This window comes from Ciconia boyciana, chromosome 3 (genome assembly GCF_034638445.1).
Source record: "Ciconia boyciana chromosome 3, ASM3463844v1, whole genome shotgun sequence".
In the NCBI taxonomy this organism is placed as follows: domain Eukaryota; kingdom Metazoa; phylum Chordata; class Aves; order Ciconiiformes; family Ciconiidae; genus Ciconia; species Ciconia boyciana.
This window is the reverse complement of record NC_132936.1, coordinates 51,566,182-51,590,171: the sequence shown is the minus strand read 5'-3', so window position 1 is coordinate 51,590,171 and position 23,990 is coordinate 51,566,182. Positions and strand designations below refer to the sequence as shown.

At 43.2% G+C, this 23,990-nt stretch overlaps 1 protein-coding gene and 1 long non-coding RNA gene across 3 annotated transcripts in view; one reads left to right on the top strand and one right to left on the bottom strand.

Annotated features, from left to right (window-relative positions):
- LOC140649022 (uncharacterized) lies at positions 1-23,990 on the top strand. Its single transcript, XR_012041444.1, has 5 exons — positions 1-82; positions 194-298; positions 1,306-1,463; positions 15,582-15,694; positions 23,696-23,990. It is a non-coding gene; the product is annotated as an uncharacterized lncRNA (long non-coding RNA).
- AFG1L (AFG1 like ATPase) overlaps positions 14,763-23,990 on the bottom strand; it is an 80,455-nt gene continuing 71,227 nt past the window's right edge. The window contains exons 11-13 of one of the 2 annotated variants that reach the window (XM_072855619.1): positions 22,049-22,189; positions 20,225-20,338; positions 14,763-19,482 (exon numbers count right to left, since the gene is read on the bottom strand). In XM_072855619.1, coding sequence (XP_072711720.1) covers positions 19,348-19,482; positions 20,225-20,338; positions 22,049-22,189 — 390 coding nt within the window. In that variant the 3' untranslated portion in view covers positions 14,763-19,347. The remainder of the gene's footprint in view (positions 19,483-20,224; positions 20,339-22,048; positions 22,190-23,990) is intronic. The other variant, XM_072855620.1, reaches the window with a different exon arrangement.

Genomic DNA, 23,990 nt, shown 5'->3' with positions numbered 1-23,990 from the left:
AGAATCCTATCCAAACATTTTTGTTCTGACTTCGTTAGAAGAGGACTTTGTGCTTCGGTTCGTCTCGTACAACTTCTACGAGGTTTGGTCTTACAGTGCCCTTCCTCTGGCAAGGGACTGAGATGGGTCTGATGCCTTAGCTGCTTTTTTTTTTTTCTGAGTTGACAAGCCGTGGGGCAATCTTTGCTCTCAGGGCCTGGGCGTTTTCCTTTCATTGGTTCAGCAGGGACCAAGAAGAGGCCAAGGCTGACAAAGTTAACCATGCATGGTCCATGCCACCTGGTCATGAGCTCTGCAGGTATGAAAGGCAATCTTCATGCCTTTATCATGAACCTGAGAGCAGTATAACCGTCTGGCTAGTTATAATTTAACAGAAAACCTATTTTTCATCGTGCTGTGGTGTTGTGCTTTCTTTTAAATGTCATCTGTAGAGTCTCCCAGTGAGTGGGAACTTCACGTTTTGCTTTGTATTTCTTACAGATACTGACAAAAAAAATTTCATAGGTTACTGAAAAAGAGCCAGATTATTTCTTAGAGGCATAAGCAAGCTAAAAAGAGTTTGCAGTAACTTTTATACTTAAATAAAACTATTTTGTCAGTATATATTTGTCATTTATAACTAGTAGATTAATTGACTGGTTCTTTTATTAAGGTTGAAATCTTACAGTTTTAGAAGAGTTATTAAGCAAGTAAATTAATCTTCAGCTTTCCTGTAGCACTGAAGCTTGTTCATCACTGTTGTGCCTTCCATCATTCTTTAAACATTTGATAATCAATAGTAGTCATTTCAAATAAATTCAGATCTTTTGTTTAAAATATATAGAGTATGCATCCTTCTTCTGGATCGACACCTTAATGTGACCTCTCCCGCCTGCTCAAATTATAGCATCAAAATAAAATTCTTCAGGCAAAATGAAGCCAGTTCAATGAATACATAATTAGGATTAAGACAAATACCATGAGAAGTAATTGCTGTCTGTGAATAACTTTTATCCAGATCCTGTATCTTAGCCATTGGAAAGTCTTAAATAAAATCCTCTTTAAAGTCCTTTAAAACTTCCCTGAGAGTAGTTGTCAGTTTAGGTATATATTCAGACTTTAACTGGTAAGTATGACTGGTAAGACTATTACTTGCCCATAGATGGCAATAGCATTACACTGTTGAAGTAGCCCCCAGCCTATGAAATGAGGCTGTGATGGTGGTGAATATTAACTTGGGGAATGGAAAGAAAAAAATATCTTGCTTTTGCCTTTTTTTTTTTTTTTTGGCTGCACTAGTGGTGATGGGTACTGCTCTACTTGCAGGAATGTTGGGACTAATCATGTGAGAAAAGATCCTGGAGTGATGAGGCAGCATATTTCCCATGTCTGAGGTCAGGATTTGTTCTGTGAAGCTGACCTTTAAAACAGCCTGAAAATGAGGAACGTGGCACCAGAGAGCAGAGCAGGAAGCATGAAATGATGTAAGATTTGTTTCTTCTGCATATGAAATACTTTTTTTTTTATATAAGCACCAGTTTTGTGATTCAGCATTTTCTGCCACTGACAGAATATAAGAAAGGGGAAAATTCTGTGGATAAAGAGAAATTCCTATTGTTCTAGTCAAAATCTAATAAAATATTAGCCATCAAGTATTTTTGTTCCCTTCTGTTGAGATGGAGGAGGGGGTATCTTTTCCCCAAATCACTTTTCCCTCAACCTCCTGATCTGAGAACCCTGGAATGGTAGAAAAAGTGGTATATAGGCTCAGCCTGGATGCCTCATCTACCTATAATGAGTGTGAAGTGCCACCAGCTTTGTTGGTGTTGGATACCTGGGTGACTGCTGTTTCAAGTCTGACAAGTGACAGCAGGACAGTCCTGCCATGAGAAAGCTTCAGGGTGCCAGTGCTGGGCGGTTTGATGCAGGACAGGCAGCTCAGGGATTCCCGAGGCTAAAAGCATCAGCCCACATGAGGTTGCCAGCCTGGTCCCAGCTGCACAGTGATGCAAGACCTCAGACACAAGCCCTACTTTCTGAGCTTATGCAAAAGTGCCTTTACTGCCTTTTATTCCTTATTTCTTGCCTTTTCTTCCTGTGTCCTTTCTCTTGCTGAGATGCACAAGGCTGCACTGAGAGGCCTGATGCGTCTGCGGGAGGCTCTGCTGTGATGGAAATCTTGCCTCTCCAGTGTCAGTGTGAGCCCTTGGACCACCACAGGGCAGGAAAAGGATGCCCCAGCCTGTTGCTGCCTTTCTGATCTGAAGCCCTGCTGATCTGTCAGGAAAGAGGGTTTGGAAGGAAAAAGTGAAGGAGTCGCTTAATCCTTCTCCCTCTTTGGAGGCTGGTTCTGTGTTAAGACAGTATTTATCTCTTGTGGTAAAGGGGGTGGTGGTGGGGAGCACTGCCAGGTACTGGAGCTCAGCTGGGTCCCTGGCACAGTGTTGGCCCAGGCTGCTAGCACTTTCACAAACAATTCCCAGGCATGGATGTAAAAAGTCTGGCTGCAGCCACTCCACTTTGATGGGTAAGAGAGTTTAACAGCCTGGACATGGCTGCTCTGTGCCAGTTGAAGTAGTTCATCCCAATGGACGTGGTCTGGGTGTGCCTGGGACGATCTGTGCTCAGAGCGGTACCCTGCGCAGGGGCAGCCTTGCTTTCCAGTGTTGAATCACGTCATAGTGAACAAGCAGGGAGACAGCCTTGTCATGCTTTCTCTTTACCTGCTGAGATGGCAGCACCAGTGAAGGTGACTGACAGCTGTTTTTCAGTTGCTCCAAATGCCAGCCAGAAGGAAGCCGGCTTGCATCTGCCTAAGACTCTGAATAGATTTTTTTTTTTTAAGAGTCCTAAGGGACAGCAACTGGATATGAGCACGTACTGTATTTGTGAGACTGGAACTGGGATGGCTTGCGTGTTTTAAACTGATGTTGAAAAATGGGTGGTGGAACATTAGAGACACACAAAATGATTCAGAGCCTGAAGAAAATGCTTTGTGATGGGATACGTGAAGCGCTCTCTCTAGCTTATCAAAAAAGACTGAGCAGGGAATTGATTATGATGGTGAAGGAACTTCCTTGGGAGAAAAATATCAGGTACTGAAAGGCTCTTTAATCTAGTAAATTATGGGAATGTGTAGCAGCAAGTTGAAACCAGATAAATTCATATGAAAACTGGGCACAAATTTACTGGAATGAAGGTGATTAATCACTGTAACAGCTGTCAGGGCGGTTGGCATGTTTTCCAGATGTATCCAAGCCAAGACGGGCATGTTTCTGATGGATGTGCTCTAACCACAGTTAAAAGCGTGAGTGACACTGTACTCAAGTCTTGGGCAAGGTAAGCAGGTGAGGTTTGAAGGGCTGTGATATACAAGAGGTCTGACTAACAGTTCCCAAAGGAGCCGCAAAGATCTAATGGTTCCCATCTGTCCTTAACCTCTGAGAGACGGAGAAAAGAAGCGCTGAGCAGAAAGCAGAAGGGAAGAATCAAAATGACAGCCCTGTGGCTGGCACACTAATGTGCCCTCTGTTTCTGCAAGGACTGTATCTTTCACCTGCTCGGGGCTTTACTAGTGTATTCTCCACACCCATTGCAAGACTGATCTTTCTCCAGTCCACAAGCCTTCTGTGCGGATTGGTGTCAGTCTCTTTCATCTGAGGAGAGCTTGAGTAAAAATCCGTGATGCTCAGCAGCTCACGTGATAGCTCAGATAAGTAGTTTCCTTTTTGTTTGTTGTTATTTCATCTTGAGCTTTGGATTTGCCTGTTCCCCATGCCTCCTAGTTTCCTTAGTACCCGTTTCCCTGTATTTCCTTTGCCACCGGGCTCAGTGCACTGTGCTGCATTGATAATCTCTGGTGCAGTAGCTGTTAGAGGCTTCTTCTTACTCGTTCTGAGACCATTTGTTCCTCATAATTTGGCAAAATGAACCCTCTCTTTCTTTCACAGATTTCAGATGGGATGGGTACATCAGTGATGTGCTGTGTAGATAACAGCTTGTCAGGAACTTTTTGATAAAGTGCCTTTCACCCAGAAGTATACATTTGTAGATGCTGTACTGACAGGAACGCATTAAGGTATCTTTGCAAAATACCTGCAATCTGTATCAAGAAAAGTGCTCTAATCTCATTTTAAAAACAAGACTTCTCTCCTGGAAAATCAGTTGGTGGTGGAAATGAAGAATTTCTCATTCCCTGTTGCTTTTTCCAGGGTCCCAGTGCTTTCCCACTTCCTCCTTGTCTGCTTGGGATGATGCAAGAATTTTATTCTCTCAAGCCCTAAGTCAAGTCTGCTGGCTTCTCCTTGCTCCAGAGGGTAATTTTGTACAGTCAGAGCTGAAACAAGTCAAATGAAGGGGTGGAGTTGTCCACCAGTTGTTATCCAGTTGTCATCAATACCCACAAGCCATTAACCTGGCCATTAACCTGGTGCGTGGACTCTCTGGAACATGGGAAGGTAGAGGTAGAGCAGGGGTTTGAACTGAGATCTCCAAATAGTAAGTGAGAGTCCTGAGCTTATTTTTTTTTGGGGGGGACACTTTTTAAGAATAAGAAATGTTTTTAAATCTTTTTTTTTTTTATGAAAAGCAAGCAGTCTTCCATGCAGTTTTCCAGAGGCCCACATGCCTCTGGAAAGCAGTAGAAGTATCTGCATGAGCAAAAAGCTCCAGCCCAGGAAGGTACAGAGGGTGTAAGAAGCATAAGGCTGTGGCTGGAGAGATGGAAATGGCTTAGTTGGGGCACCAGGTGAAGTCCTGCAATGGCTGGTATTATTTGCAAAGACTACAGCTGAAAACAGACCCAGGCAGGAGCTCATCCAGACTATTCCCAGCCTTTGGGGAACATTCAGTTTTGGATCTGAAGGACCCATGTTTTAGGCTGAACTGAACCCATGAGTCCAAAACTTCTTCAAAACTCTGGGGATATGTTGCTTTTGACCTCACTCTGTAGCTTGAATCCATTTGCTTAGTCACTAGCCAGATGAAGGTTATTCTCAGTGTCAGGAAAAGATCTACCTTTGCTCTCTGGCTCAGGTTAGCTTACTGTTGCCCTCCAGTTTATCTGCTTTTATATGCACATCCTACTGCTACATGTCAGTAAAATAAGTGGCTAGTCCTTTTACTCTCTTTCCTTTCAGCTTGTTGATCGCAGGATTCAGTCATACACATAGTAATATGTAACTGAAGGATGCTGGCTTTGCCCAGCTGGCTTAGATCTCACCTCTGAGCCCATACTCAAAAAGACCTGCCTATTCTGAGCAGCATGGGAAGCTCTCCAGGGCCCAGAATGTGAGAAGTAATCAATTCTTGTAGAAACGTTTCTGCGATGTCGTGGAATACAGCCAAGAGACATGATGAAAGTGAAAACTGTTTTCTAGGACATCCAGTTTCATTTGATTTTGTCATGCACATAGAGCTTCTCAGCAAATGTCTTGTACCCTCCTGTGTGTTGATTGTGTCCTGTGTCCTTTTGTGATTTGGTTACCCTGGCAATCCAGCTAATCTTCCACAAAAGTTAGCTCCATCAAAGTTCGTTGGCTTGTTATATTAATGGCCTGCTTGCTCCTTCAGTAGACTTCAGCATCCATTGATTGCAGGTTCTTTCATGGGCTTGGACCCTTATGAGAAGAGATCTGCAGCGAGGGTTATGCCCTGGCATGCTTCATTGGAGCTAATATTTTTTTTCCTTGTTTCTTCTTCAGTCTACCTGGACTGATCATCTTTCTTGTTTCTTGAAACACTGGGGCAGCTTTTCTACATATTACCAGGCTTCTGTTCCAGCAGGTTCTCTACAGGAGTGAAGTTTTCCAGTAGAAGTCTTTTCTTACGTGCCTCCCTTTGACATGTTGGTACAATAATTTGACTTGAAAAAGTCTCAACATCATTTCTGCCTCTAGGCAAACCACAAAGGGACCAATGCATAGCAAGTTCATCTGTGTTTTCCACTTGAATTTAGCATTTTTTAGGGCTTGAGGATTAAGAGATACAGCCTAGAACATACTTAAATATGCCACAACACTGAGCATTCAAATGCCTGGCTCATTGAATGCCGTGTGGGGTGCTTGCACTCTGTATGGGGAGAGTCAGGTGCCTCAAAAGAACAGAACCTGACTGCACAAGGAGCAGCTTGCACCAGCCAGCAGAGGATATGAGCCTGGAAGGGGAAGTTACATGGGGAAGCCCATGCAGTCAAGAGCTGCTCACATTTAAAAAAATAAAAAATAAAAAAAAAAACCCTAAACATGAAATGTTAACCAGAGGTTGACCCATCTCCTTTGGTATCTTCCTTGCTTCTTTGCCCATGTTTTGGAGAGGGTACAGCCTCATGTTCTCCTCAGGATCCTGGCAATGGAGAGGATTGCTGCAAGCTGAACCACATGGCAGGAGGGGGAGCGGAGAGACTGTGGTGATGAAGGGGTGGCAGAACAGGACTGGGGAGCTTCCTGAAGCTCTTACTCCAGCAAGCCCAAGCAAGGGCCATCTCTTTATAGAGGCATAGTCATGGGGTTTTCTTTGAGGTTTTCTTTTCACTGTAAGCCAAATCCTACAAGTGCTCTGGATCTCAGAGCATCGAGGTTTCAGGCTTGTTCAAAAGCCAGGCTCCTCCCAGCTGCAAGGGCACTGGCTTGTACTATTGGGGAAGAAATGAGGCTGTATCAATTCCAAATCTGTTCCAGGTGTTGTCATTTTTTGAGAGCAATGTCAGGATCCCAGCAGATGAAGGAGAAGACACATGGCACTAAGATTTCTTCACTGAGATACAGAGAGCAGCTTGTCATCGCAAGTTAGGTAATTCACAGCTGCACCTGAAGTTGGGTGATTCTCCCTTTCTCATAAGGCCACTTGTACGTGCAATGTGCACCCCAGAATTAAATAAAATTCCAGGCATGGGTGGCGCTACTCACCAGTTCCACTTGCCAAAAAGTCCCCACATGCAGGAGCAGCGATGACTCCTCCAAAGAGCTTCTGCGCCCCAGGGTGGAGAAGGCCTCCCAGCACCAAGCCAAAGTGGTGCCAACACGTGCTAATATGGGTAGGCTGGAGACAGCCATCCAGGCAGTGATATGCCTGCCTGAGAAGTCACGAGGTAGCCGTGCAGGAGCCCTGGGCTTTCCAAATGCTTTCGGGGGCCTGCCTGTTGCTGCACTCGGGAGCACGCACGCCTCGTACCCCGCACCGAGGGGTCCTGCCTGCGTGGTGGTGCGGCTGGGAGGATTTTGCTGGAGCCATGGCAAGGCAGAATCTGGCTGTGGGGGGAAGGCTGGAATAGGATCAAGCGATGTGAAATACCATATTTGCCTGAATATAAGGCAGCCCCACTTCCAAGGAAGCCCTCCCTTCCCAAAACCAAATAATAAGACTGGTTGTGTATTAAAACATAAAAATCTTCTGTATCCTGGTGAGGGTCAAGTCATCCCAGTCCTGCCGGCGGCTCCACTGCCCACCTGCCCTGCCCTACAACAGCCTCCCGGAGCCCCACGCGATCCCTCTGCCCCCCTTTTTTGTGATCCTGCCTGACACGGGATTCGGGGTGTCCCCGAAGTGCCTGCTGCCACCACACGCATGGCTTCTGCCTCCAGCCCAGAGCTGCTCCCAAAGGGCACTGCGGAGGCACCGAAGGTTTCCCCTCACGCCAGGAGCGCAGGTATTTGGAGTCTCCTTTTTTTTTTTCCCCCAGCACTTTCTGAAAAGAATCTCTACCCTAGCTAGTACGGTATATTTATTTTACTTTGTTCTCAGCCTGACGGCAAGGGGAAAGTGGGCCTATGTTATCCCTTTCTTCTCAGAATTACCTTTGTAGAAGAAGCTAGGGCCTGTCGCAGGGACCTGCGCTACCTGGCCAGCGGCAGGCGGCAGGGCCGGGGCCCGGCCTGCCATGGTGCCGTCCTGCCATCTTGTGGGCTTCGCCTTCCTTGCAGGCCACCTCCGTTCCTTCTTCACAGCTCGGAGCATAACGCGATGTGCTCATGCAGCGTATTTTTTTGGTTTTTTTCCCCGTGAGTTTTCCAGAGCAGTCTTAAAATTTGAAAGGAATTTTAAAAATAAGAGTGGGAGAAGGCCTGGGGCACGCAGTCCATTTTATCATCGGGGAAATGACTGACTGCAGAGCAAGTGGACATGTTTTCAGAGCCCCAGTAGTTGCAAGCTTTGTGGGGGTCATGGACTGTCCAGATGTCTTCTTCCATTATCCTAAGGAGAGGTGCCCCGATACATCTTTGCCAATCTAGAATTTTATAGCCCCAGCTCGCTGATTTTTTTAACCATTGGAGAGAGCAGCGTATGCATGCTCTGGAGAAGACGCGTGAAGGAGAACAGGGAATGCATTCCAATTGCAAGTGCTATCGAACCGCACAAGTGATGAGCGTGATTTACATGAAATTGCCTGCTTGGTACTATTGAAACACCCCGCTGAAGAGAGAGCATTGCTAGGGCTTGCATGGTGGCATGGGAAAGGGTGAGGAAAAAACCAAATTCTCTCCCCTGTGGCAAGAGGAGCGATCCCAACGCACGGTGGAGCTAGATGATGGTATGATGTGCCCAAGTACAAAGGTGTTCCTACAAAACAGGATTAGAGACTAGCTTTCTCTTCTCAGTCAGCCTTTCATGCTTATTTATTGCTTATCCTGTCTTAGCCCAGGTTCTCTGTTTTGCCTAGATTATGGAACAGTGGTGCCTCAAGTCACTTAAAATACAGCATTGAACTTTGTTGCCGCTGATGGTAAATGCACCAAAGTTAGAGGAGAGTGAGCCACAAATCCTGAGTGCATGTCTAGCCTCTCCCTTCATCAGGAGCATCTCAGCCCAAGTGAGATGGTACAATCTTCCCAAGAGCTATAGCACAACAGGGTTTATGCATCTCCCTTGCATGACTGTGGGAGAGCTGTGGCGTGAAGGCAACGGGAAGAAGGGAGCTTGTGTCTGCTTTTAAGCCAAGAAGTGGGAAGCTCTGCTGAAACCCACTTCCCCCTACTTGTAGCCTCTGCTTACCCTGTTATACACAAGACATGTGAATTCAATCATCTTCCTGTTTAAAAGACAGGAGGTGCTAAAGCCCAGCTCCTCCTTTGTAGGGACCTACCTTTCACTCTAGCCAGGTACCCAAGTACATTGGAGGATTTCAAGACAAGGGCTGAGGCTTTCGCAGCTCATTTCTCAGTTGGGACGTAGGCAGGAGTGTGTGGCATTAACAGCTCAACAGCTTCAGTTCCAAATGAGCTGGCAAAGGTGTTCTCAGCCCAGAAAGTTTTTCTGTTTTCTGTCCAGCTGTAGCAGTTGATCAGAGAAGCAGGTGGTTTACCAGTTGGTCATGCTCTCCTTGCAAACCTTGGTCCTCTTCCACACCAAGTCACTTACGACACTTAGCCTTTGATTCATCATTGCCTTCTCATTTTGGAAAGCTTTAAGTTAAATAAACCCTGGCCCAAACAGAGAACCGCAGGACTGCCTGGATGCTAAACTATGGTGGCGGATGGTTAAACAGAAAGCGGCTGGCTACCAAGCCTTTGAGTTTCACAGAAGGAAGAGCTGAGGTGGAGGAGTGGGGCTGGGGGAAGAGGAACGGAGGGTGCCTGAGCAGCACCGTATAGCTGACCAAGGGCAAGCAAAGGGATGGCAGGCGGGTCCCTGTTCAGCGAGGGGACACTAGTTCTCAGGCTGAACAGGAAAAGGCAATCTGGCAAGGACAAGGACACAGCTTTGTAATGGTACAGGGGACCCCTGGAAAGACCGTAAAATGAGAACAATCAATTAACAAGCTGGTGTGGCTTCAGGAAAGCCATTATAGACATACGGGTGTAATGAGCACGTCTGATGCACAGAAGCTATTTAACCTTCAGCCTTGTGCCTTATAAAACACCTCTGGGGCACTGGGTAAGGCTGTTAATTATTAGGGTCAACCTTAGCAGACAGAGGTGTCCTCAAGCATGGGTTGCTGATACACTTGGATAATTTCTTCATTATGTCAATAACTAATTTCCTAAATTGTTCAAGAATTGACAGATTGGCATCCATTAACCAAGCTGTAACTCATGGCTATGGGAGCAGTTACAGGCCACAAGGACTGCGAAACCCATTCATAGGCCCTTGAGTACATACACACACACACACATACATACATACATACATACATACATACATACATACATACATACTACTGTAACAGTTTGGTGTTAGCCATTAGTAAAACAAATACCCAATGCATATAAAAAGCCTAAGTAGACAATGACAGACATTGGCTTGAGCAGGTGTCTTGATGCTTGAGCACTGTCTTCAGGTGCTCTGAAAGCAGAGGATGAAGTGAGGCTGACTTTTAAAGAACTGTGTATTGAGACATTGTAAATGAACAGCATTGCAATCAGACCAAAATACCAATTATATTTACTACCAAAAGTGCACAATTTTTTTTTTCTGAAAAAAAAAAAAAATTCCACACAGCAACAATTTCATGGATTTGATAAGCCGTGACTTGTTACATTGTTCACCCTTACGCTGCAAGGCAAATCTCATTACTTTTATTAATACAGGCCATACAATTTTTTGTACTTAAATGCAAACATTTTTTTCCAAGCGCAGCCTGTGAAGACCCAGTATATTAGGAAACTGCCATATAGGTAGGTAGGAAATCCCATTTATTCACGAAGAGGTTTTATTGTTTTGTCTCAAAGCCAAGCACGACTGGAAAAGCACCTGTCCTAAGCAGAGCTGTTGTAAAGGGGCGCAGCACTGAAGTCTTTGCTGCCCGAGCTGGCACACCGGCTGCACGCAACTTGTGGAGGAGACAGGAAATGGCCGTGTTACTGTGTCAGAGCACTACACGTGTCTGAGCTTACCTGCCTGAGACTCCTCTGGCTGACTGTCTGGGTTAAATCAAAGGAGGCCAAGGAGAGACAGGAGAGCGGAGGAAATGAAACAATGATGGCAATAAAGCCTAACAATACTGATGGTCCTTCAGGGGATCGGTGGGGAGTGAGGTGCTGGAATAACTGCTGCCAGCCTGCTGCCAGAAGGGTGACAAGCTGTTTTTCCAAGGCCGGTGATGACCACAGAAAGATATTAAACCCTCCCCCAGTATAGATGAAAGGACTGGGGAGTGGGGTGTGGAAAGGAGGGAAGAGCAGCCTCTTAAGGAGAGACATTACTGGAGTTGCAGATGCACCTGGGTGTGCAACCAGAGCCAGGGACTGATGGCTGCAGGGGGGACTTCAGGGGCTTGTCCAAGCTACTGGAGAGGTGATGAGGGGGAAGCCCTGAGCACCGAGACCTCTCGCAGGCTTAGCCCTCTCTCCCAGTTTGCAGTGGGCTTTCGGCCGTACCGCAAGCTGTTCCGCCCCAAAGGGAGATCATCATCTGTCCATCACAGGCTGTTTGGAGGGGAAGGGGCTGGCAGGCAATGTGTTCAAAGAGAGCAGTCCTGTTTTGTATCAACACAGGGAGTGGGGCATGGGGGACAAAATAGGGGTGCCAGCCACACCAGTCAGAGGGAGGTGAATGTGGCAGCAGTCCTCATCTGCTGAGCTTCTCCCCTGGGAGAGATGGCAAAGCTGGGGTGGGGAGGGACACTGCTCCCCCCCAGAAGGATGTCTGGTTTGTTTTCTTTTTCCCCCTAGACATCCTTTATTAGACCAGCCGCTACCATCTTGCCCCACAAACGTAATCTCAGCTGTGTCTTTAGACTGCTGCAGCTGCAGCATCCTTGCTGCAGCATCCCTGCCGTACCTGTGAGCAGGGGGCAAGTGCCAGGGGACAGCAAGCCCAGGTGCACCACACACCGAAGCCATCTTCCCACCGAAACTGGCCAGGCGGCTGTGACTGAAATTTAATTTGCCTGGTGCGTTCAGTGGACATTTTAATCAGCATTTCCTACAATCTACTTGGCAAAGAAGCTCAACTGGCAGCTGCCTGACTGAATGGGCTTTGCACCCAGTCTAACCTTCTCCATTCGCAATTTCCAGTGCTGGAAAACCTCTCTGTCTCACTCTCAGAAGTTTCTATAGCAATCACAGCCGTCCTAGCAAAGCACTGAAAATGGCAGCCCATTCAGATTGTAATTTTGCTGGACAGTAATTGCTCCTCTCTCCATTGGCCTCTGAAATGTTACTTTTCGGGAGATATCAACCACAACTGGAGGAGACTGGTCCTCTGCCTGTGTTTTCAACAGACTTCGTTCCCCCCAGCCCAACTAACTTTGTTAGCTGTTTGCAGAGTGTTTGAATCTTGACTAACAGGGAAGCGTTGCTGGACACGCCGTACCTCAGCTACAGGGAAGACCTGATGTGAGCCGTGCTCTTAACAAGCCTGCAGGAAAAAACCTCGCTGCCCAACATGTCACGTTGTGACCTGAACATTATCCATCACTGTAGGCAGAAAAAATTACACAAGTGTGTTTAGCTTTACTAATTGTAAAAGACTGGAGGATACAAAGAAAGCTTTTTCTTCAAGTCATTGAGCTTACTTTTCCTGGTTCAGTTAACTTCAGCTTAAACAATCACTTGATCTTTTGTTCCATGCTTCATCTTTCAGCAGCTGTGATCGCTCTTAATTACTGTGACACTGAAAAACTGCATGCTAAAAATATATTAAGTAACCGAACGAAAGGTTTTGCTTCTTGCAAGAAGAGGATGTGGTAGCATTACACCCCAGCTTGTGAAAGAATTGATCAACCATTTCTCAAACTCTTCTAATAATCTTTCCCTATACTTTTATGGCTATTGTTGCCTGCTGGAAAAATTAGCTTAAAGCTGAGTAAGGGGAATTGTGGATAAGTGTTTGCAATTTGGCTTTGGACTGACACAGTGTGATTGCACTCAAAGAATTTGAAGTCTTTGCACTGGCAGCAGTACTTCAATCTGGGAATATAGGATTCACATTGGAAAAGAGTGGATTTTTATAACGATTTAAATGAACAATTTCAGCTAGAGAGTGGATTAACAGAGCCAACTAAACCCTTCACCCTGACAAAGAACTGGCGGGAGGACTATAGAAACTCATCCAAAATTTTACCAACATGAATGCAGAGTAATAGGTCAGTGAGAAGCATTTCTGTATTTTAATGGCGCTCTTAGAATTCAATTCAATTTAAAACAAAAGTTGTTTTACAAATATGTGGAGAATGCAGAAGGCTGGAGAGGGTGCAAGTGGCCTGCATCCTCCATCTGCTCCATCCTCCCTCTACTCTCATGCAAGGGACTGCCACTGCAAGTCCTCCTTCTCGGCAGACAGAAAGGCAAACGCAGGCAGTGCCCTAACCCAAGGGTCAGAAACATCTCCCATTCCGCAGGGGCATGGATGCACCCCCAGACCCCACACCCCATATTTCATGTGTGCCAGAGCAGCAGGAAACTCCAAGTCCAGGGGCCTCAGGGAAGCTGAGCCTCCGCAGACCTGCGCTCCTACCTCAGAAATGAGGTCGCAGAACAACAGAAGAAAGATGAAGTATCCCAAGACGAGCAGCACTCTTCTCTGACAAGGGATGGACACGCTAGGGATTGCACATCTCTGAGAAGAAACGGAGCAGGGGGATACGAGAGAAACATCCATTGGACAATCAGAACTGCAAAGGCAGATTGGCTGCATCTGTTCCTGAAGTATCTTGCAAGAGTGAGCAAAGCATGCGAAGGGACTTTTTTTTGGAACAAAATTTCTAATTAGACCCTGACAGCTGACCACTGCAGGATGTTTGAGACCAAAAAAAAAAAAAAGGATCTTTAATCAGTCTGGAGAAGGACCCAATGTTTACATGATTAACAAGGCATGCACCTTTTGGCAAGGATGCAGCCTGCTGCTTCACAAACCTGTGTGAACCTCTAATGGGATATTAGGAAGTTTTCTGGATGCTCTTCTCAAACGCTGGATACTGCGCTGCTGCAAGGAAGATACTGGAGCAAGCTGGTCACAGCCTGATATTCAATATGACGATCCCTCTCTTTGGAAGAAATGGGGAGATTGAGGGTTTCCAGTAAAAGGTATGAGAGGGAGGAAAATGCCTGGAGAAGAAAATAGAAATTGTCCCCAAATTAAACCCCTCCTAAAAATTTTTGAAGTGCTGGTTTCTCAAGCCCAAACTGTGAAACACTGTTGGCCATCTGTCAGGAAGAGCTGTCTGACTATCTGCCACTAGTGTCCATAGAAGTGCCATTCTGCAGCCTTGCTCTCCCATTCATGACACTAATAGGTGCTGCAGGAGGGCACCTGCACCGGGGTGCTGCAGTGACCCTCAGATCCTCCCGACCCAGCAGTGCGGGGACTTCTCTACCTGCCGAAATGTTAACTAACTGCTTCCCAGGGGGCATTTTCCAAGCTGCGTAAAACCTGTAACAACTAACCACAGAACTAACAGATGACAGTGAAAGCAGGTCTTGAGCAGTAAGAATCCCAAATTAACAGAAAGAAAGAGCACTTTAATTGTGGTTTGCACTCAGCTGAAGCACCCCACCATCAAGTTGCTGGAGAAAAGAGTCAGAGAGGTGGAAAAAAGGTTCCAAAACCAAGAACTAGGGCTGCTGGTGGCGGTAACCGAGGAGGACAAGTCTAAACTGCCTCTGGAGGAGGACCTTTCTGACAAGCCCTGGATACACCTACCAAAAGCTGAGCCACGCGTAGGGCAATGGCCTGCAGTGCTACGGCTCATCCAGGCAAGCAAGTGCCCAGAAACTGGCAGTGCTGCCAGTCCAGGGTTGCTCCCTGGAGACAGAGACAAAAAAAAAAAAAAAATCTCACTAAGTCATTAACACAAGGCCTATCTATTCAGAACACAAACCTTAAAATAGCGTGAATAATAAGTGAAATGTTTATAAAATCTGGATTTATTAATTATTCTTTATTACAACATAAATTCTCCTCAAATAACAGAAGGATTTAACAGTGTTCAGTTTGTTATATATTAGATTCAAAATGACATATTTAAAAAAAAAATTCTCAGTATACAACAAAAATACCAACAGAATTTACAAAGCCACTGTAGCTCCCAAGTACAGGAGCTAAGGTTGTAATGAATCATACAGGAAATCTGTCATTACAAGTAGAAGAAAAACTACATGAATTGGTTAGGGTTTTAATCACAAACCTCAGACTTTTTTTCTTTAAAATAGATGCATTATTATTGAAAAAAAACATCACAACAAAGAGGCATGTGGTGTTTAGTTGATGGCATTAATTCTGTAACCCAAACAAGGAAACTAATCCCCTTTGAGTAGCTAAATTATTTTTTGCACTATTTACATACTTTACTGAAGTATTTTCATCCCAGAGCCTCAGCAAGCACCTTAGAATATTAATGAGTGAGGCCTGGCAGCACTCCAGTGTTAGCAAATAAGAAAGTACCATCATTCCCACTTTAGCAGCAGGGAAACTGAGGCACTGGGATTATTCAGATCCAGGTAACTGCAGAAAGAAAACTCCTGGATCTTTATCCTCTTAGACAGGCCTTGATGGAGAGACTAGTCTTCCTCCCTGTTAGATGGCTGGTGACGGTGCTGAGCGCTGTTTGAAACCTGGTCAGGTTTCTTCATGTTTAGATTGCTGCAAAATAGGTGACATCTATCCAGTTATAGTGTCATTATGATCACCTTTACTCAAAAGAAGCCATTAATGGTTTTCCTTTTTAGATCAAAAAGCGACAACAGCAAGAAGTGCATCTTCAATCCCTCCAAAGACCTGTGGAAGGCGGCTGTCTCGTTACACCCAAAATACTGCAACTGTTCCCTCGATCTGTGCAAAGGTAAATACTGAAAACCAGTAACTTTGAAAGTCAGAACTGCATTATTTATAAAAAAAGATAAGTAAGAGCTACTGAACAAGAATGCAAAATGAAAATACAGCTTTAAAGATAAAATGTCTACAGGGGTAGAGTAACTATGCTCACAGAAGCTGTAATTTAAATTTTCAGGCATTGGGAACATTCCTTCATCAATCAAGTATTTGAAATAAGTTAGCTGAGAGATCCTCAGCCAGGACGTGGCCTTTCTAAACCAACATAACATTTCACATGGTCTATAATCACAAGGATTTTACTTCCTGTGACATCAAAATATCATACCACATCAATAAGGTTACTCAAAAAGACCTTTAAAAATAACTCAGCAATAATGTTTGCTGAATGACTAAAAGGGAAATAAACATATGTTGCAGATCCAAAATGAAATGAATTTGCAAGTTAAGAAAACCTAAAAAGCCAATACTTGAACTTGGGATAGAAGCATCCAGCATAAATCCAGCAATTTTAAGGCCATTAAGGAGTGTGCATAATTTATTCACAGGCATCTCACTGTTTACGTTTTGGCAACTAAAACATCATAAAGTGGGAATAAAAAGTCACAGATTGCTGCTGCCCAAGAGCAGCGAGGAGCAGGCCAGGCAGCAGGGGACAGGAGTGCTGGGAGCATAGGTGACCCAGCGCCCTGGGGCAGGACATACCCAGTGTTGTCCATTGTGCCCCAGTGACAGATTCTGGCCAGCACCAGTTGCCTGGACTTTGCCTGGCCTCAGAAGAAGCCCTCCCCAAATTTGCTATTGGAAAGAGACTTTATGCATGCTACAGCATTATTAGCAGCATCGTAAAGTAAGCTTATAGGGCCTCACTTTCTTCAGGGAAGTGGACAGACATAAATATGCTTCTTCTGTGGTTACTGTGGGGACCTCTGCCCTGGCATCTAGCCTGGCTGACAAATTGGTCCCATCAGTCTCTCCTTGTGGTCCTGACCTGAAAGTGGCAATCCACACTCTGCAGTGCAACCACAAATACTGCACAGTGATTTACGTAGCTTTTCTTGTTTACAGCCTCTTTCAGCCCCAAAACCCTTCTGGAGTATTCCCCATTTTTGTTCCTTGATGACTGCTGGCACCTACCAATGACTCCTAACAGATGGCTTCCTTGCTGGCCAAGGAAAGACTGCACTGTGGTTTTAATTAGGAATATGCCCTGGAAGCAGCGCTGGCTCTGGAAGCTTTTGGGAACTTCCTTCCTGTGGTTTGACAGAGCTCACCTACGCCCCAGGAGGCTTTCAATGATACCCAAGTCCCACTGCATTTAGGAGCTTCCAAAAACCTGGGGCATCTGAGTTTGGGAGGGGTGCTCAGATTGCAGAAGAGCCTCAAATACCAATCGGCAAAGCTGCACCAGTTGGAGCACGAGCACATCTGCCCAGGGGGCTCCAGGGAGCCCCAGGGAGCCCCCGGTTAAATGAGGTCGGTCATGACCCACACAGACCATGGAGAAACACTTCACTTCCCTGGCCTGAGACAGTCTCCGTGGGAATGCAGAACCTGCCAGAACCTCCTCTCTCACACGTCCCAAACGTCCCCCCTTGTGTTCTGCAAGATTATGCATTTCCCCTGTACCACATGATGGAGGAGGACATACAAGCTAAACATATAAACAGCTTTTAAAATAATGCAAATAAATATCCAGATGCAAGATGCTTTAGGGTACCTACCACCACCTCCCATTTTCCCCACAATACATTCTGGTTCAGACAAGGCAGGAGGCATTTGAATGCTACTAGAAAAAGAGTCAAGGCTGAAGCTTCAGGAGAGTTATCAGCACAGGCCCAGGCTGATGAGTACGGACTGCCATGTACAAATATAGAACCACACACACTGTAATTATATATATTAGTTTTATCTATATTTATACTATGTATAAATTAAGTATACATATGTGTGTCTATAGACACACATGCATGAATCTCAATAGTCCCTCTGTTAAGAAACCTTACAAAAAATCTCTGAAAATATACATATTCAGATACTCTTAAGTATAAGCAATGTATTCTGATTGGGTTTTTCATAAATATGCATTAAAATTCTCCATGGTAGTCACCCTTGTGGGAATAACAACATAGTCGCATGAGTTGTAAACTATAAATACAGGCTTTAAAAATTCTCTGAAGAACAGGTATAGCCAGTATAAGTAACTTCCAGGGCAAACAGAAGTGATCAGAACAAAAAACCAGACTTGAGCACACGGCTCCAAAACATCTGTATTGCCATAACACATGCAAGTGCACAGGACCTCTCCAGTCCTCCCCGCCCCCCAAAAGTCCCTTTTAAAAGTTTTCGGTAATGGTGACGAGGGTTACAATTGAAACAACTTAATCAGGCTCAACAAAGGCAGAGAAGAGTATTTTTGAGAACAGATACAGTACAAGAAAAAGGTCATATTGCAAAATCCAAGAAAACCCCTCAAATTTGGGGACAGTGTGTTAGGTATCTCCTTCCTAAGAAATTAGGGCAGTTTTTTCAGTCCATCTGCATAACATTTTTCCTTATTCAGGGTTTCTAAATATGCTCTTAAAAATGACTTTTTATAAAAATACAGTATAAGCCAATATGTGCAATACCATGTTTTGTTTCAGTTAGATTAAAACCAAGAATGACGCAATTGTGTTTTTAACTAAAAGACAGTTTCCAACTACAAAGACGAGGATGGGTGATGTGTTTTGGGGAATCAGTTAATATCCCATCTTTTCCATAAAACACGTTCCTACTGTAGCATGGTGAATTGCCTCAGCAGTACTGTGTACTACTCTGCCCAGATCAGAGCAGGTGTGCTAGCAGCAATGGAAGGTTTGGTATAGATGAAGCCTGAGAAAATTCAGGGTAGAGATATGTCACTGGCGTAGAGGGAGCATATCCAGGCTTGCAAGAACCGCAAAATTTAGGAAGAGTATTAACTTGCACTTATATGTTACAGTATACCCTGTCTTATCATAGTTTCTTTTCCCATGCATGATTACTTAGATCTTAATCCTGTGCAGTTTCAAGTAGTACCTTCAAGCTCCTCCTCAGGCTTCTCTCTTGGTTCAAACCGTTAGTTTTCAATGAACCAGACTGAGCAACAGTCTGATTACAAGAAACTCTTAGAGCCTGAAAGTCAGCAGATGGCTACACACAGAAAATAGGAAAAAAACCCCAGAATACACTACAGAGGAGTTCCAGGATTCTAGCAGGGACCTACACAATATCAGGAGTTCTATAAAGAAAGCCTTTGATTTTTCTTTTGTGCAAACTGCATTGTACATGACAGAAATAGCCCATGAACCACAAAGTGCCCTCTTCATGTGACATTATAAATCTACCGTGAACCCTGCACGGCCCATTAACTTTGTCTCTAGACCAATTCTCCAGAAAAATTCTAATCCCATTAAACTTCCTGAACACCAAAGTTACATTTTACAGAAAAGAAAATGAAGGCAAAATTTCACATGTCTGCACACTGGTGGTACAGAAAAATAACGGAGTCCTCATGTCTTAAGCACAAAAAACAACTGATGAAAGAAAACATGGTCCAGATGATAAAGTGCAATTATTATTTCAGTTGTGCTAAAAAGCTTTCCAATTCTGTAGTTTTACTTCTTGGTGATTTTATTCAACTTATAACTTTTTTTTGCTTCTGTCCCCATCTTTCCAGTACTGTTCAGTTTGCATTTCTGTAAGCCGTGAGACAGTACGCTGAAAGGCAAAGATTTCCTCTTCTCCTGTAAACATGGAGAGTCCTTTGGCACAATCCTGTATTAATACACAAAAACAGTACCACAGAACTGTGAGAGACATAGCTGTACTGTAGTGCATCCTATCTAACTCCTACGGCTGAGTGCTTTACAGGCTTTGACAATGCAAGACAGCAGCATGGCACAACAAAAATAAAATTAACGTCCAAAAATTAAAGAAAAACACCTATTTCAGCTAGGTAATCCTCTGAAGGAACATAGCAAAACAGTAATTTGGGTTTAAAACAACATGATGACATGTTAACCATCTATTTTCACTTTTCTGTTGACTAATTGTATACTGATTTAGACAAATAATTTAAAAATTCATTAACAATAACTAGGTTATAGGGAAAAGGAAAAACAGAATAAGCAACATACAAAATAGTACTGTTTGGGAGGATTTCTGAGGCAGTCCTATACAGTCTAGAAAGAGCTAGAACAGACCATCTTCTATTTCTGTATTTTAAATGTAGGAGCTAAACGTAAATCAGTGTTTTCACACATGGTTGAACGGATATAACGATTAACAATCAAAATGACCCTAAAACTTACGCAAAATAGTTCTATATATTGTGACATTTTCTTTGACTACGAATAAATAGCATAACATGCAATCACGAGAGCGACAGATACACTGCAGAAAAAGCAGCAAATCACTAGTTAAATGTTTACTTGATTCCTCTTCCTAAAATGCCGCTGTAATTATGAGACCAAAACCAATTTTGTTACAAAAGGGAGACGATGTTAATATCATGTACCTGGCTCAAGTCCAAATCATCCATCAACACTCTGTTGTCCTCTAGCTCACCATTGTCATGTTCTACCAGGAACAAGCTTTGGAGAGGAGTCGCTGCAGAACAAATAATACGCACCTGAGAGAAGGAAAACAGGCAACAGTATCATTGCTTGGGCTTTACAGAAATGGGATAAAATGCATGTTTTGTGAAAAGCAAACTTCAAATTACAACCTTGGGTTTTTTCCAGGTATTTTCTCTTTCCCTTATTAGCTCTGCTGTTACAGATTTACCTGACTTAGTCATTCGGAATATTAACCTTACAGGATCTTTTTCTCAATAACAACTCATGTAACTTTTACTCAGAGAACAGCATAACTGCTCTTAAATACTCAGAATATCTGCTATACAGGCAATGCGTTCACAATCAAGTTTACTTTCTAAAATAACGGCTATAAAGTATTAGTAACCACTGCTTTCTTTCCCCCCATAGATTCCTCTCCGTAGGTAAATGCACTGCACACATACTTCCACCTAAAGAATGTTTAAATACCAAATTTCCCAGAAGGCTGAGTGGGGCTACTCTTGCTTTTACCTATGCTACTCAAGCACACATTACTTGCTAATAACAATAATGATGCTGGTTTCATGTCTGCCGGGAGGAGATACAATGTGCAGTGAGATAGAGTATCTCTGGGGGGCTGCAATAAACACAGACTGAAATATTATTACAGAAGGAGACACTTGTTGAGAGCATGCAGGCAAAATGTTTGCATTGTGGACAAGCCTCCACAAATATGCTCTCTCAGGTCGTTTTTCCAAACAACTACTTGTGACAGGAGTTTAACACTTGTGTTTTTCCTATGGAGGAAGTAATAGAAAGCGGCTGTTTGCTTGCAATCCTTAATGACAGCACGTAGATAAAGCAGATCACACCCCCCCATTTCTAACACATTATTAGTTTATAAGTATTAGCATATCCTCTTAGAAACTGTCCATTGCCAAATCATAAAGCACAAAGAATCTGGCTGACTTAAATGAGACTACTCATAGGCTTACTTAGTTCAATACCTTGCTCAATTGGGGCCTTTCTGATCATCTTGCCAGGACATTCTTGAAAAAAAGTCTCAATCAATATTTCCTGATTGCATAAATATTTAAGTGTGTGCATATATAATCACACATAAGATAGGGTTTCATATCTTGTATTACTTTTAAAAAATCATCTTAAACATGAACTTCTCTTTGTTTTAGTAGTGCTGATTTTGCTTCCATGATTGAAACCTCTGTAAATCCACATGAAGCACTGAATTTATCATTACTATTCCATTAGCAGTTCTGCAACCTAATGTAAAGCCTACAGTGACTGTTTCCTTTAAACTTAATAATGTAACTATTACTATTAATTCCTCAGTAGCCTGTTGAGGAAGGCACCGATTCCCAACCAACTGCCCATACAGATTAAAATTTTAAAAATGTAAATTTACTCCAGCACAGTTGGCAGCACAATCTTTCATTATTAAAATCATGACATGGCTTCTGTGGTTTTCCTGGGTTAAGAAAGAAATAACATCCCTATTCAAGAAAGGCAAATGAGCTCAGGCTTATATTTATGGTCATGCTTAATACTCACAAAAATAAAAAAAAAGAAATACCTGCTTATTTGCCTTTATTGCAATGGGACCTTCTTTGTGAAGCTGGAATGATGTTTCTTTGCAGTGCTAGTTCATTCTGCTTATGTTTTCCAAATCATCACTACAGAAAGCCTTACTTCAAACCAATTACAACAGTCAGGTTTTAGGGCTCCCAATATTATTCCTACACATATAGGAAATGCTTGATTCTCACCTTATGCTCATAAAAGGTATCAATAAGAGTAATGAAACGACGAGCTTGTGTTCTTTTTGCCATTGTAAGAAGTGGTATGTCACGAACAAAGACCGTGTCAAAATGCTCTGATATTTCCAAATAGTCACTGGCCCCAAGAGGCTGAAACAAAACAAACCATAAGAAATGGAAACCCATGATAGAATGATACATAAACACTGTATCTTGAAATACTACTATTACAGAACAGAGGGTGTAAAGTCCTGATCATATTCTTATTTTTCTTTCTTCATATCTTGCCTCAGGAATGCTTGTTTGCCCTTACTGACATAGGTATATATGGGTGCTCATTCATACTGTCGGCTTTACCTGAACAGTGTTCGATAGTTAAAAACGTGGCTCTTCTGCATTCTGACAGAGTTATGAACTCTCTGACAACCTCAAACAAAATAATCACTATAAACCATAATCCGTAGAAGAAAAGAAAAAACATGGTTAAGCTACGAAGTCAACCTAAAGCATAAATAATTTGAACAGCTAGTAGGATGCTTTCCAGCAGCAAGATTTTTTTAAACACAAATGTATAGGCTAGTTACTACATCATCAGTAGACCTGCATTTAGTTCACCCAAGACTAACCCAGACTGAATAAAAATCTTATGTTCTAAGTACTGAAAGCAACAGGAAACAGACAAAAATAAAATTTCGTAGCAATTCCTTTGTTCATGGTTTCACCTGTAATGGTGAAATAAAAATCTTTAATAAGAACGTAGTAGTTTCTATTTGTGTATCTAAACCATCAACAGAAGATATGCACAAATAGTAGTAGCTCATTCAAGTACACATTCAAATACATTCATTTAAAATTACTTTTTCATTACATGGAAGATATTTTTTTCTCCAAGATCTACCCTATTAGTACTGCAGGCAGTACTTTACCTTGAGCTATTAAGTCATCATATTTAGGAGAAAAACTTCATACTCCTGAAACTCGTCCCATTAGTTTTGCTTGTGCGAGTACTTCAGTATCTTGGATGCAACTACTCCACAGAGCAAGGTCAGCAGCATTTTGCATGATGATGTCACAACTCCCTTCTCAGCTAATGAAATGTGCTGTACCGACAGTATAATCTGGTTATAAAGCACTGCAATACTGCTAATATCTTAAAAACAGTAAATAAAAAATATTTTCTCTAACTGAAATTGCTAGACAAATTTGCTGTAGGCCAAGCATAACTGCTTAACTAGAACGCTTCTGCAAGAAGTTCTTTTGAGCAATTATTAATGGCTGTCCATGACCAGGACTTTGGGTTTTATTTAGATGCAAGAATTAAAAACCCGTAGAAATGGTCTATACACAAGCACAGGAGGGTGAAGCCCTGATGGCATTCCAAAAGTTCTTCTGAAAATTAATGGGAATAAGCTAGAGCAGCTCACCAGCTGACCCCCCAGGCAGGTATTAAAGCCTCTGACTCTAAGCCAGCTCTCCCATTTGCAGTCTCATGAATCGCCCTGCTTTCTCATTCACAACATGCAACTTCCCTGTGACAGCTATGGAAAAGAATTATTACAAAAGCTTTCAAGTGTTTTTAGTAGTGTTTAAAAGTGGTGTATACCATATCCTCTCCTTAAAGTTATATATACTATTTATTTTCTCCCTCCATTTCAGTCCCCTGGCCACTACTATGGACTTCTTAACGAGAAACAAAGAAACTAATCATCACGAGGGCCACCAGCAACAGCTTCATGCATCACCTCTGGAAAAAATCTCATCTGGACAAAGAGTAGCTGAACTCAAAATGTTTTGATGAAATAAAGCATAAAAGGTTCAAGAAAGTGAAAAGAACTGCTGGATGGAAACATTACAGAGCTAGCCCACCGCATATCTCACCATCGGATACAAGGGACAAGCTAGCTGGACAACAATCGTATCAAGTGCAAAAGAAAACAATGGAAGCACTAAA